At 52.1% G+C, this 12,612-nt stretch overlaps 1 protein-coding gene across 2 annotated transcripts; it reads left to right on the top strand.

Moving 5' to 3' along the window:
- On the top strand, nt 1-12,612 carry TERF2IP (TERF2 interacting protein). 2 transcript variants are annotated; one of them, XM_075831999.1, is made up of 3 exons: nt 1-2,047; nt 2,426-2,526; nt 11,688-12,612. In XM_075831999.1, exons 1-3 carry the CDS (start codon nt 82-84, stop codon nt 12,081-12,083), a joined length of 2,463 nt encoding a protein of 820 aa, XP_075688114.1. In that variant the 5' UTR covers nt 1-81; the 3' UTR covers nt 12,084-12,612. The 2 variants fall into 2 exon arrangements, with proteins under 2 accessions (XP_075688114.1, XP_075688115.1); XM_075832000.1 differs by lacking the exons at nt 2,426-2,526; nt 11,688-12,612 and adding an exon at nt 2,315-2,418.

Raw genomic sequence — 12,612 nt, 5'->3', positions numbered from 1 at the left:
CATGTCACGGATTTTGTGGAGGCTCACACACAGATAAAGTTGCGTCTTCACGTCATCCCCCCGCGCTGAGGGTGTAGTAAGATGGCGCCGCCGCCGCCGCCGGGGTTCACTCACTCCCGGTCTTTGTTTATAACGGACCTGGGTCCTATGCGGTTCTATGTGCGGCCGGGTCCCCTGAAGAGTCAGCTGGCGCCGCTTATCTCTCATGGCGGCGGAATCATGTGTCGTGTGCAGGAGCCTGGGGCGTTTCTTCTGGCAGAACCCGGGCAGGCTCAGGGGATCCAGTACATATCCAGCAGCTACATCACCGACTGTGTGCGCAGCGACCGGAGACTGTCCCCCCGGACCTACCGCCTGCTGAGCCGAACCACTGCCGCGACTGGACAGAGCTTCATCAGAGCAGGGGCCCCCGGCAAGAGCCCCAGGGTGGTGGACAAGAACCCGGCCCCAGGAGAGGGCACATCGGGACAGCGAGGGCCAAACACACGGGCTGCAAGAGACGGGCACCGGAGCCCAGGGGGCCCTAGAGATGGGGAGGGCCACACAGCGCTGGAAAGTAATCTGACAGGAAACCACAAAATAGGGGCCAGTCCGGGTGACCCCACCGGGGCCCCTGCACCATGTGACCCCAGGTCCTCTGCACCATGTGACGCCAGGTCCTCCACCGGGGCCCTTGCACCATGTGACCCCAGGTCCTCCACCGGGGCCCTTGCACCATGTGACCCCAGGTCCTCCACCGGGGCCCTTGCACCATGTGACCCCAGGTCCTCCACCAGGGCCCCTGCACCATGTGACCCCAGGTCCCCCACCGGGGCCCCTGCACCATGTGACCCCAGGTCCTCCACCAGGGCCCCTGCAACATGTGACCCCAGGTCCTCCACCGGGGCCCCTGCACCATGTGACCCCAGGTCCTCCACCAGGGCCCCTGCACCATGTGACCCCAGGTCCTCCACCGGGGCCCCTGCGCCATGTGACCCCAGGGCCCCTGCAACATGTGACCCCAGGTCCTCCACCGGGGCCCCTGCAACATGTGACCCCAGGTCCTCCACCGGGGCCCCTGCACCATGTGACCCCAGGTCCTCCACCAGGGCCCCTGCACCATCTGACCCCAGGTCCTCCACCAGGGCCCCTGCACCATGTGACCCCAGGTCCTCCACCAGGGCCCCTGCACCATCTGACCCCAGGTCCTCCACCGGGGCCCCTGCACCATGTGACCCCAGGTCCTCCACCAGGGCCCCTGCACCATGTGACCCCAGGGCCCCTGCACCATGTGACCCCAGGTCCTCCACCGGGGCCACTCTTATGAAAGGGGATTCCGGAGTTGTCGCTGGGCAGACAACTGAGTGCAGAGGAGATGAAGCGCTAAAACCGGGCGATAAGTTCAATGTGAGGCCAAAAACCAGTGACCCAGGGACGGGTAACTCCGGGGGACGCCGCGTTGTGGAAGAAGTGTCCGACTATCAGGTGGTGCCAGGATGGAGCAGCTCGGGCCCCGGTGCGCCGGTGGGGAGACGCCCGTTCACCAGGGAGGAGGACCTCGCCATCATACTTTATGTCCGGGAGAACAAGGCGGCCAAGAGGTCGGTGACCGGGACCCTCCTGTGGAAGGAGCTGGAGCAGAAGCGGCTTCTGAGCCGGACGTGGCAGGCCATGAAATGCCGCTACATCAAGTACATTGTGAAGCACAGACGCCAGTACGCGCTGCCCCCCGAGGGGCCGCTCCAGGAAACTGCCAAAACTGCCCCCACTGAGCGCGGCAGGAACATTACCCCCCCGCAGGGAGCCCCATCCGACACCACCAGGGACGTAACTGCCCTGCCCCCTGCTAAGACCCCCCTGACAGGTCCTCATCCACGTGAAGACCCCCCTCGTGCTGCAGGTTCAGGGGGCGCAGAGATCGGGGAGGGGGGGTGTACAGATCTAATCACTGATGATGATGAAGGCACGGTGATCCGACGACTGAGGAACACAAACCAGAGAATCGGCTCAGAAATGGCCCCAAAACCGGTGCAGGAAAATCGTGACCCCTCGTCCGGACGGAAAGAAGGTGCGTCCCTGTCCTACTGCGCCGAGCGGGGGGCCACAAAGCAGGGGCCACAGCAGATCACTCCTCATAGATCCGGTCACAGCCCTTTATAGGGGACCGACCAGAAGAAACGTATGACGCGGTCCGCGGCCGTCCTGAGGTCACACGACGCTCCCGAGCCGGAGGCTGCGCTCATTAAACGGCCTCTTCGTTTTCTTGTGGTCGGTCTCCTTAAAGGGCCAGTCCAGTCTCCTGTAAACGAAGCTTCAAGGGGTTGTCCTATTACAGGCGTTGGCGGGATATCGCTGGAGTCTACCGTTAATGTCTGACCGCCGCGACATCACGTGGAAGGCCCCGGTCCCCCGTCACCGTGCTCATCATCCTCTCTGTGTTTCTCAGGGAACAGAGTGTCCAAGGCTGCGAGTAAGAGGCGGCCCGACCCCGAGGACAGCGACTCCGAAGACCTGCAGCTCTTTAAGATCGCCAACATGGAGTTTGAGGTACAACCAGGAGCACACGGGGATATTCCAGAGGTTCACGCCAAGTTTGTGGTCTTAAAAAAATGCAGATTTTGGTGCACGCCGTTCTCGCCACTTTCTTAGGGTGCGGAGTTCAGGTAAAAGTGGTGCGGCGTCCATCAAAACGACGACACGTTTCTGATAGATCAACCCAGATACTGGCAGGCGCAGAGTGGCACGTTTTTTGCTGTCCGTGCGACAGAAATGTAAAATCTATTAAGAGGCGAGAACCGGTGATTATACGTAACGCGCGCACCGCCGGCCCTCAGATCGCCCATCATCCTCCGTCACTTTGGTTTGGTTAACGAGATAATTGAATACATTTTCTTTCTATAAATAACTTTCTCGCATATTTCGCTATAATTATTGGACGGAGTTTCACGTCTTTTAACCTCTGCAGATATTTTATCATAAATCCAACAGGAAAAATGTCTGATCGATTATAACGTCTGTGCTCGCCGGCAGGGAACAGGTTAAAGTGAAGCCGAACGTCTGGCCGGTCATAGTGAGATATAATAGAGACCGGTCAGAGGATTGGGGGGGTCCGAGCACTGAGACCCCCACCAATCACTAGAACGAAGCAGGTGAAGGTCTCGTGTGATCGCTCGGCCGCTTCCTGTCTGTTCGGCTTTTTCCAGAAATCCATGTATCGGAGGAGGGGCGCGTGGACTTTGTATTGACGCCGATACATTTATTTCCAGAAAAAGCCAAACCGACACGAAGCAGCGGAGCGATCACACGAGACCTTCAGCGGCTTCGTTCTAGTGATTGGTGGGGGTCTCGGTGCCCGGACCCCCCCCGCCCCCCAATCCTCTGACCGGTCTCCATTATATCTCACTATCACCGGTCACAAGTTCAGCTTCACTTTATAGATTCTGTTAATCGATGATTCGCTGCGTATAAAACTGATCAATTGTCAGAATCTCAGGTCCGTTTTGCATCAGTGACTCCAAATTCTCCTCCATTTCCCGTCCGTCTTTCATGGCCGTCAAAAAGAAAAAAAAATGGATTTCATTTGTCAGGGTAGATAGTGCCGCAGTGCCCCCCTATAGTGCCGCAGTGCCCCCATATATTGCCGCAGTGCCCCCTGTAGTGCCGCAGTGCCCCCCTATAGTGCCCCCCTATAGTGCCGCAGTGCCCCCCTATAGTGCCGCAGTGCCCCCATATATTGCCGCAGTGCCCCCTGTAGTGCCCCCCTATAGTGCCGCAGTGCCCCCATATATTGCCGCAGTGCCCCCTGTAGTGCCGCAGTGCCCCCCTATAGTGCCCCCCTATAGTGCCGCAGTGCCCCCCTATAGTGCCGCAGTGCCCCCATATATTGCCGCAGTGCCCCCTGTAGTGCCCCCCTATAGTGCCGCAGTGCCCCCCTATAGTGCCCCCATATATTGCCGCAGTGCCCCCTGTAGTGCCCCCCTATAGTGCCACAGTGCCCCCATATAGTGTCCCCCTATAGTGCCGCAGTGCCCCCCTATAGTGCCGCAGTGCCCCCCTATAGTGCCGCAGTGCCCCCCTATAGTGCCATAGTGCCCCCCTAAAGTGCCGCAGTGCCCCCATATAGTGCTGCAGTGCCCCCATATAGTGCCGCAGTGCCCCCATATAGTGCCGCCCTATAGTGCCGCAGTGCCCCCATATAGTGCCCCCCTATAGTGCCGCAGTGCCCCCATATAGTGCCGCAGTGCCCCCATATAGTGCTCCCATATATTGCTGCAGTGCCCCATATAGTGCCCCCCTATAGTGCCGCAGTGCCCCCATATAGTGCCCCCATATATTGCCGTAGTGCCCCCCTATAGTGCCGCAGTGCCCCCCTATAGTGCCGCAGTGCCCCCCTATAGTGCCGCAGTGCCCCCATATAGTGCCCCCCTATAGTGCCGCAGTGCCCCCATATAGTGCCGCCCTATAGTGCCGCAGTGCCCCCATATAGTGCCGCAGTGCCCCCATATAGTGCCCCCCTATAGTGCCGCAGTGCCCCCATATAGTGCTGCAGTGCCCCCATATAGTGCTCCCATATATTGCTGCAGTGCCCCATATAGTGCCCCCCTATAGTGCCGCAGTGCCCCCTATAGTGCCGCAGTGCCCCCATATATTGCCGCAGTGCCCCATATAGTGCCCCCATATATTGCCGCAGTGCCCCCCTATACTCCCGCAGTGCCCCCATATAGTGCTCCCATATATTGCCGCAGTGCCCCCCTATACTCCCGCAGTGCCCCCATATAGTGCCCCCCTATAGTGCCGCGGTGTCTCCATATAGTGCTGCAGTGCCCCCATATATTGCCGCAGTGCCCCCATATATTGCCGCAGTGCCCCATATAGTGCCCCCATATATTGCCGCAGTGCCCCCCTATAGTGCCGCAGTGCCCCCTATAGTGCCGCAGTGCCCCCATATAGTGCTCCCATATATTGCTGCAGTGCCCCATATAGTGCCCCCATATATTGCCGCAGTGCCCCATATAGTGCCCCCATATATTGCCGCAGTGCCCCCCTATAGTGCCATAGTGCCCCCTATAGTGCCGCAGTGCCCCATATAGTGCCCCCTATAGTGCCGCAGTGCCCCCTATAGTGCCGCGGTGTCCCCATATAGTGCCGCAGTGCCCCCATATATTGCCGCAGTGCCCCATATAGTGCCGCAGTGCCCCCTATAGTGCCGCAGTGCCCCCTATAGTGCCGCAGTGCCCCCTATAGTGCCGCAGTGCCCCATATAGTGCTCCCATATATTGCCGCAGTGCCCCCCTATACTCCCGCAGTGCCCCCATATAGTGCTCCCATATATTGCCGCAGTGCCCCATATAGTGCCCCCATATTGTCGCAGTGCCCCCTATAGTGCCGCAGTGCCCCCATATAGTGCCCCCCTATAGTGCCGCAGTGCTCCCATATATTGCTGCAGTGCCCCCTATAGTGCCGCAGTGCCCCCTATAGTGCCGCGGTGTCCCCATATAGTGCCGCAGTGCCCCCTATAGTGCCCCATATATTGCCGCAGTGCCCCCTATAGTGCCGCAGTGCCCATATAGTGCCCCCATATATTGCCGCAGTGCCCCCATATAGTGCCCCCTATAGTGTCGCAGTGCCCCCTATATTGCCGCAGTGCCCCCATATATTGCCGCAGTGCCCCCATATAGTGCCCCCTATAGTGCCGCAGCGCCCCCTATAGTGCCCCCATATAGTGCTGCAGTGCCCCCTATAGTGCCGCAGTGCCCCATATAGTGCCCCCATATATTGCCGCAGTGCCCCCATATAGTGCCCCCTATAGTGTCGCAGTGCCCCCTATATTGCCGCAGTGCCCCCATATATTGCCGCAGTGCCCCCATATAGTGCCCCCCTATAGTGCCGCAGCGCCCCCTATAGTGCCCCCCTATAGTGCCCCCATATAGTGCTGCAGTGCCCCATATAGTGCCGCAGTGCCCCCATATAGTGCCCCCTATAGTGCCGCAGTTCCCCCCTATAGTGCCACAGTGCCCCCTATAGTGCCGCAGTGCCCCATATAGTGCCCCCATATATTGCCGCAGTGCCCCCTATAGTGCCGCAGCGCCCCCTATAGTGCCCCCATATATTGCCGCAGTGCCCCCATATAGTGCCGCAGTGCCCCCATATAGTGCCGCAGTGCCCCATATAGTGCCCCCTATAGTGCCGCAGTTCCCCCCTATAGTGCCGCAGTGCCCCATATAGTGCCACAGTGCCCCCTATATTGCCGCAGTGCCCCCATATAGTGCTCCCATATAGTGCCCCCTATAGTGCCGCAGTGCCCCCTATAGTGCCGCAGTGCCCCCTATAGTGCTGCAGTGCTCATGTTAGACAGTTCCACACCCCCTTGAATATAGCACTCCCACCCCTATGTAGATCGTACCCCCCTCCTCTTGTACATCGCGCCGCTGTAGCTGCCACCAGGAGCTGAATCCCTGGCCAGAGATTGCCGACGCTTTGGCCACGGATTCAGCTCCTAGTGGCAGCTACAGCGGCGCGATGTACAAAGGGGGGGGGGGTACGATCTACAGGGCGGTGTGGATATATACGAGGAGTCTTTGCTTCCCCTGCTGTTCCGCACTCTATCATTTTGTTCAGTACAGAACAGCAGCTCCGTGGGGAAGCAGAGACAGAACAGGGTGGAGCTTGAAGTGACGGGGCGGAGCTTGAAGTGACGGGGCGGAGCTTGAAGTGACGGGGCGGAGCTTGAAGTGACGGGGCGGTGGAGCCACTAAAGAATCCATTCTATCATCCTGTTAAGAAACAGAATCATGAGTCCTTGAGGGCGAATTAATTAGATTAATCGCCCAGCCCTAAGTCCAGGGGCCTCCTGACCCCACTGATATGTCACCCCAGAACCTGTTTATTATGGTATTATTAATCGGGCGTAACTGCAATCACTAAAAATATGTCCATGTGACAGCAGAATAGTGAATGCAGCTCTGGAGTATAATACAGGATGTAACTCAGGATCAGTACAGGATAAGTAATGTATGTACACAGTGACTCCACCAGCAGAATAGTGAGTGCAGCTCTGGAGTATAATACAGGATATAACTCCGGATCAGTACAGGATATGTAATGTATGTACACAGTGACTCCACCAGCAGAATAGTGAGTGCAGCTCTGGAGTATAATACAGGATGTAACTCAGGATCAGTACAGGAGAAGTAATGTATGTACACAGTGACTCCACCAGCAGAATAGTGAGTGCAGCTCTGGAGTATAATACAGGATATAACTCAGGATCAGTCCAGGATAAGTAATGTAATGTATGTACACAGTGACTCCACCAGCAGAATAGTGAGTGCAGCTCTGGAGTATATAATACAGGATGTAACTCAGGATTAGTACAGGAGAAGTAATGTATGTACACAGTGACTCCACCAGCAGAATAGTGAGTGCAGCTCTGGAGTATAATACAGGATATAACTCAGGATCAGTACAGGATAAGTAATGTATGTATACAGTGACTCCACCAGCAGAATAGTGAGTGCAGCTCTGGAGTATAATACAGGATATAACACAGGATCAGTACAGGATAAGTAATGTATGTACACAGTGACTCCACCAGCAGAATAGTGAGTGCAGCTCTGGAGTATAATACAGGATGTAACTCAGGATCCGTACAGGATAAGTAATGTAATGTATGTACACAGTGACTCCACCAGCAGAATAGTGAGTGCAGCTCTGGAGTATAATACAGGATGTAACTCAGGATCAGTACAGGATATGTAATGTAATGTATGTACACAGTGACTCCACCAGCAGAATAGTGAGTACAGCTCTGGGGTATAATACAGGATGTAACTCAGGATCAGTACAGGATAAGTAATGTATGTACACAGTGACTCCACCAGCAGAATAGTGACTGCAGCTCTGCAGTATAATACAGGATGTAACTCAGGATCAGTACAGGATAAGTAATGTAATGTATGTACACAGTGACTCCACCAGCAGAATAGTGAGTGCAGCTCTGGAGTATAATACAGGATGTAACTCAGGATCAGTACAGGATATGTAATGTAATGTATGTACACAGTGACTCCACCAGCAGAATAGTGAGTGCAGCTCTGGAGTATAATACAGGATGTAACTCAGGATCAGTACAGGATAAGTAATGTATGTACACAGTGACTCCACCAGCAGAATAGTGACTGCAGCTCTGCAGTATAATACAGGATGTAACTCAGGATCAGTACAGGATAAGTAATGTAATGTATGTACACAGTGACTCCACCAGCAGAATAGTGAGTGCAGCTCTGGAGTATAATACAGGATGTAACTCAGGATCAGTACAGGATATGTAATGTAATGTATGTACACAGTGACTCCACCAGCAGAATAGTGAGTGCAGCTCTGGAGTATAATACAGGATGTAACTCAGGATCAGTACAGGATAAGTAATGTATGTACACAGTGACTCCACCAGCAGAATAGTGACTGCAGCTCTGCAGTATAATACAGGATGTAACTCAGGATCAGTACAGGATAAGTAATGTAATGTATGTACACAGTGACTCCACCAGCAGAATAGTGAGTGCAGCTCTGGAGTATAATACAGGATGTAACTCAGGATCAGTACAGGATAAGTAATGTATGTACACAGTGACTCCACCAGCAGAATAGTGAGTGCAGCTCTGGAGTATAATACAGGATGTAACTCAGGATCAGTACAGGATAAGTAATGTAATGTATGTACACCGTGACTCCACCAGCAGAATAGTGAGTGCAGCTCTGGAGTATAATACAGGATGTAACTCAGGATCAGTACAGGATAAGTAATGTAATGTATGTACACAGTGACTCCACCAGCAGAATAGTGAGTGCAGCTCTGGAGTATAATACAGGATATAACTCAGGATAAGTAATGTAATGTATGTACACAGTGACTCCACCAGCAGAATAGTGAGTGCAGCTCTGGAGTATAATACAGGATATAACTCAGGATCAGTACAGGATAAGTAATGTAATGTATGTACACAGTGACTCCACCAGCAGAATAGTGAGTGCAGCTCTGGAGTATAATACAGGATATAACTCCGGATCAGTACAGGATATGTAATGTATGTACACAGTGACTCCACCAGCAGAATAGTGAGTGCAGCTCTGGAGTATAATACAGGATGTAACTCAGGATCAGTACAGGAGAAGTAATGTATGTACACAGTGACTCCACCAGCAGAATAGTGAGTGCAGCTCTGGAGTATAATACAGGATATAACTCAGGATCAGTCCAGGATAAGTAATGTAATGTATGTACACAGTGACTCCACCAGCAGAATAGTGAGTGCAGCTCTGGAGTATAATACAGGATGTAACTCAGGATTAGTACAGGAGAAGTAATGTATGTACACAGTGACTCCACCAGCAGAATAGTGAGTGCAGCTCTGGAGTATAATACAGGATATAACTCAGGATCAGTACAGGATAAGTAATGTATGTATACAGTGACTCCACCAGCAGAATAGTGAGTGCAGCTCTGGAGTATAATACAGGATATAACACAGGATCAGTACAGGATAAGTAATGTATGTACACAGTGACTCCACCAGCAGAATAGTGAGTGCAGCTCTGGAGTATAATACAGGATGTAACTCAGGATCAGTACAGGATAAGTAATGTAATGTATGTACACAGTGACTCCACCAGCAGAATAGTGAGTGCAGCTCTGGAGTATAATACAGGATGTAACTCAGGATCAGTACAGGATAAGTAATGTAATGTATGTACACAGTGACTACACCAGCAGAATAGTGAGTGCAGCTCTGGAGTATAATACAGGATGTAACTCAGGATCAGTACAGGATAAGTAATGTATGTACACAGTGACTCCACCAGCAGAATAGTGACTGCAGCTCTGCAGTATAATACAGGATGTAACTCAGGATCAGTACAGGATAAGTAATGTAATGTATGTACACAGTGACTCCACCAGCAGAATAGTGAGTGCAGCTCTGGAGTATAATACAGGATGTAACTCAGGATCAGTACAGGATATGTAATGTAATGTATGTACACAGTGACTCCACCAGCAGAATAGTGAGTGCAGCTCTGGAGTATAATACAGGATGTAACTCAGGATCAGTACAGGATAAGTAATGTATGTACACAGTGACTCCACCAGCAGAATAGTGACTGCAGCTCTGCAGTATAATACAGGATGTAACTCAGGATCAGTACAGGATAAGTAATGTAATGTATGTACACAGTGACTCCACCAGCAGAATAGTGAGTGCAGCTCTGGAGTATAATACAGGATGTAACTCAGGATCAGTACAGGATAAGTAATGTATGTACACAGTGACTCCACCAGCAGAATAGTGAGTGCAGCTCTGGAGTATAATACAGGATGTAACTCAGGATCAGTACAGTATAAGTAATGTAATGTATGTACACAGTGACTCCACCAGCAGAATAGTGAGTGCAGCTCTGGAGTATAATACAGGATGTAACTCAGGATCAGTGCAGGATAAGTAATGTAATGTATGTACACAGTGACTCCACCAGCAGAATAGTGAGTGCAGCTCTGGAGTATAATACAGGATATAACTCAGGATCAGTACAGGATAAGTAATGTATGTACACAGTGACTCCACCAGCAGAATAGTGAGTGCAGCTCTGGAGTATAATACAGGATGTAACTCAGGATCAGTACAGGATAAGTAATGTAATGTATGTACACAGTGACTCCCCCAGCAGAATAGTGAGTGCAGCTCTGGAGTATAATACAGGATGTAACTCAGGATCAGTACAGGATAAGTAATGTAATGTATGTACACAGTGACTCCACCAGCAGAATAGTGAGTGCAGCTCTGGAGTATAATACAGGATGTAACTCAGGATCAGTACAGGATAAGTAATGTATGTACACAGTGACTCCACCAGCAGAATAGTGAGTGCAGCTCTGGTGTATAATACAGGATGTAACTCAGGATCAGTACAGGATAAGTAATGTAATGTATGTACACAGTGACTCCACCAGCAGAATAGTGAGTGCAGCTCTGGAGTATAATACAGGATGTAACTCAGGATCAGTGCAGGATAAGTAATGTAATGTATGTACTCAGTGACTCCACCAGCAGAATAGTGAGTGCAGCTCTGGAGTATAATACAGGATGTAACTCAGGATCAGTACAGGATAAGTAATGTAATGTATGTACACAGTGACTCCCCCAGCAGAATAGTGAGTGCAGCTCTGGAGTATAATACAGGATGTAACTCAGGATCAGTACAGGATAAGTAATGTAATGTATGTACACAGTGACTCCACCAGCAGAATAGTGAGTGCAGCTCTGGAGTATAATACAGGATGTAACTCAGGATCAGTACAGGATAAGTAATGTATGTACACAGTGACTCCACCAGCAGAATAGTGAGTGCAGCTCTGGAGTATAATACAGGATGTAACTCAGGATCAGTACAGGATAAGTAATGTAATGTATGTACACAGTGACTCCACCAGCAGAATAGTGAGTGCAGCTCTGGAGTATAATACAGGATGTAACTCAGGATCAGTGCAGGATAAGTAATGTAATGTATGTACTCAGTGACTCCACCAGCAGAATAGTGAGTGCAGCTCTGGAGTATAATGGGTATAACACAGGATTAATGGCCTTGGTTTGCAGCCATGTGGTGTGACTGAGATTTGCTGGAGTCTGATGCTGATGTCTTTGCTCTTCTGACAGGTGGATGAGGATGATGAGGATTCGGTCTGCACGGTGAAGGTCCCCGGCTTCAGCTTGAAAGATTTTGTGATGGGCGAGGACTCGGTGAATGTGGACGCACAGATGCAGGTGGATGATGTGTCTGACAGCGAGGGTCTGCAGGAGGCGCTGACCGACATGATGAGCGAGTTTGAGCTGGACGTCTGCCGGGTCACTCAGGCCCTTCTGAAGAACAATGGCGAGGTGGGCAGCACCAGGCACTTCCTGCGCACCGGCTCGCGGCCTGACGGTTATCCTATCTGGGAGTATAAAGATGATGTAGAGTTACAGAGGAACGACCCAAAGGTGCGGGCCCGGCTGGCCAGGAAATATGGCGCGGACAATGTAGCTAAAAGAGTGGCCTTTCTGGCTAGTTAGGAGCTGACCCTCGTCAGTCCCGACTCTGCAGGACCATCCTCTGGTTTTTAACCCCTTGACCCACCATGACGACACTGTACTAATGGTGCGGGGGAGGGGGGAGTATGGCGTGGGATTGCAGGCTGTGCTCGCCCCGTACGCTGGCGTTGTCGGGAAGTCTGATCCTTGCCATTTATCCACTTAGGTGCCACGTTCAATAGGACCCGTGGCATATAGGCTGTGTAGCTGCCGCTCGGCTCAAGCAGGAGATCTCATCCTTCCCAGACTCCTGAACAGCAAACCTGCCTAGTCAACCTGTGATGTGTGGCTGTACATGGTGGTCACCCAGCTTTCCCAGACAAGGATATATGCTATGTGTAAGGAGAGAAACCTTCAGTACGTGGAAATCTTGGCTTCACCTCTCCCTAGGCCCGAGCGGGGTTGAGAGTTCCTGCTGCTTCTCTGTACAGTGCGTGACAATGTCTGCAGCGTCCGTTGTAAAGGTTTAGTCTGTTTCATTGTTTATTTTTGTATAAAGTTTTTGAGAAGA

The sequence above is a fragment of the Rhinoderma darwinii genome, chromosome 7 (assembly GCF_050947455.1).
Source record: "Rhinoderma darwinii isolate aRhiDar2 chromosome 7, aRhiDar2.hap1, whole genome shotgun sequence".
NCBI lineage: Eukaryota > Metazoa > Chordata > Amphibia > Anura > Rhinodermatidae > Rhinoderma > Rhinoderma darwinii.
This window is presented reverse-complemented; position numbering and strand designations above follow the sequence as displayed.

Coding starts and splice junctions, on each gene's coding strand:
- TERF2IP (XM_075831999.1), top strand. CDS start 82: ATGGCGCCGCCGCCGCCGCCGGGGTTCACTCACTCCCGGTCTTTGTTT. Junction 2,048..2,425: donor CTCGTCCGGACGGAAAGAAG/GTGCGTCCCTGT, acceptor TGTGTTTCTCAG/GGAACAGAGTGTCCAAGGCT. Junction 2,527..11,687: donor TCGCCAACATGGAGTTTGAG/GTACAACCAGGA, acceptor CTCTTCTGACAG/GTGGATGAGGATGATGAGGA.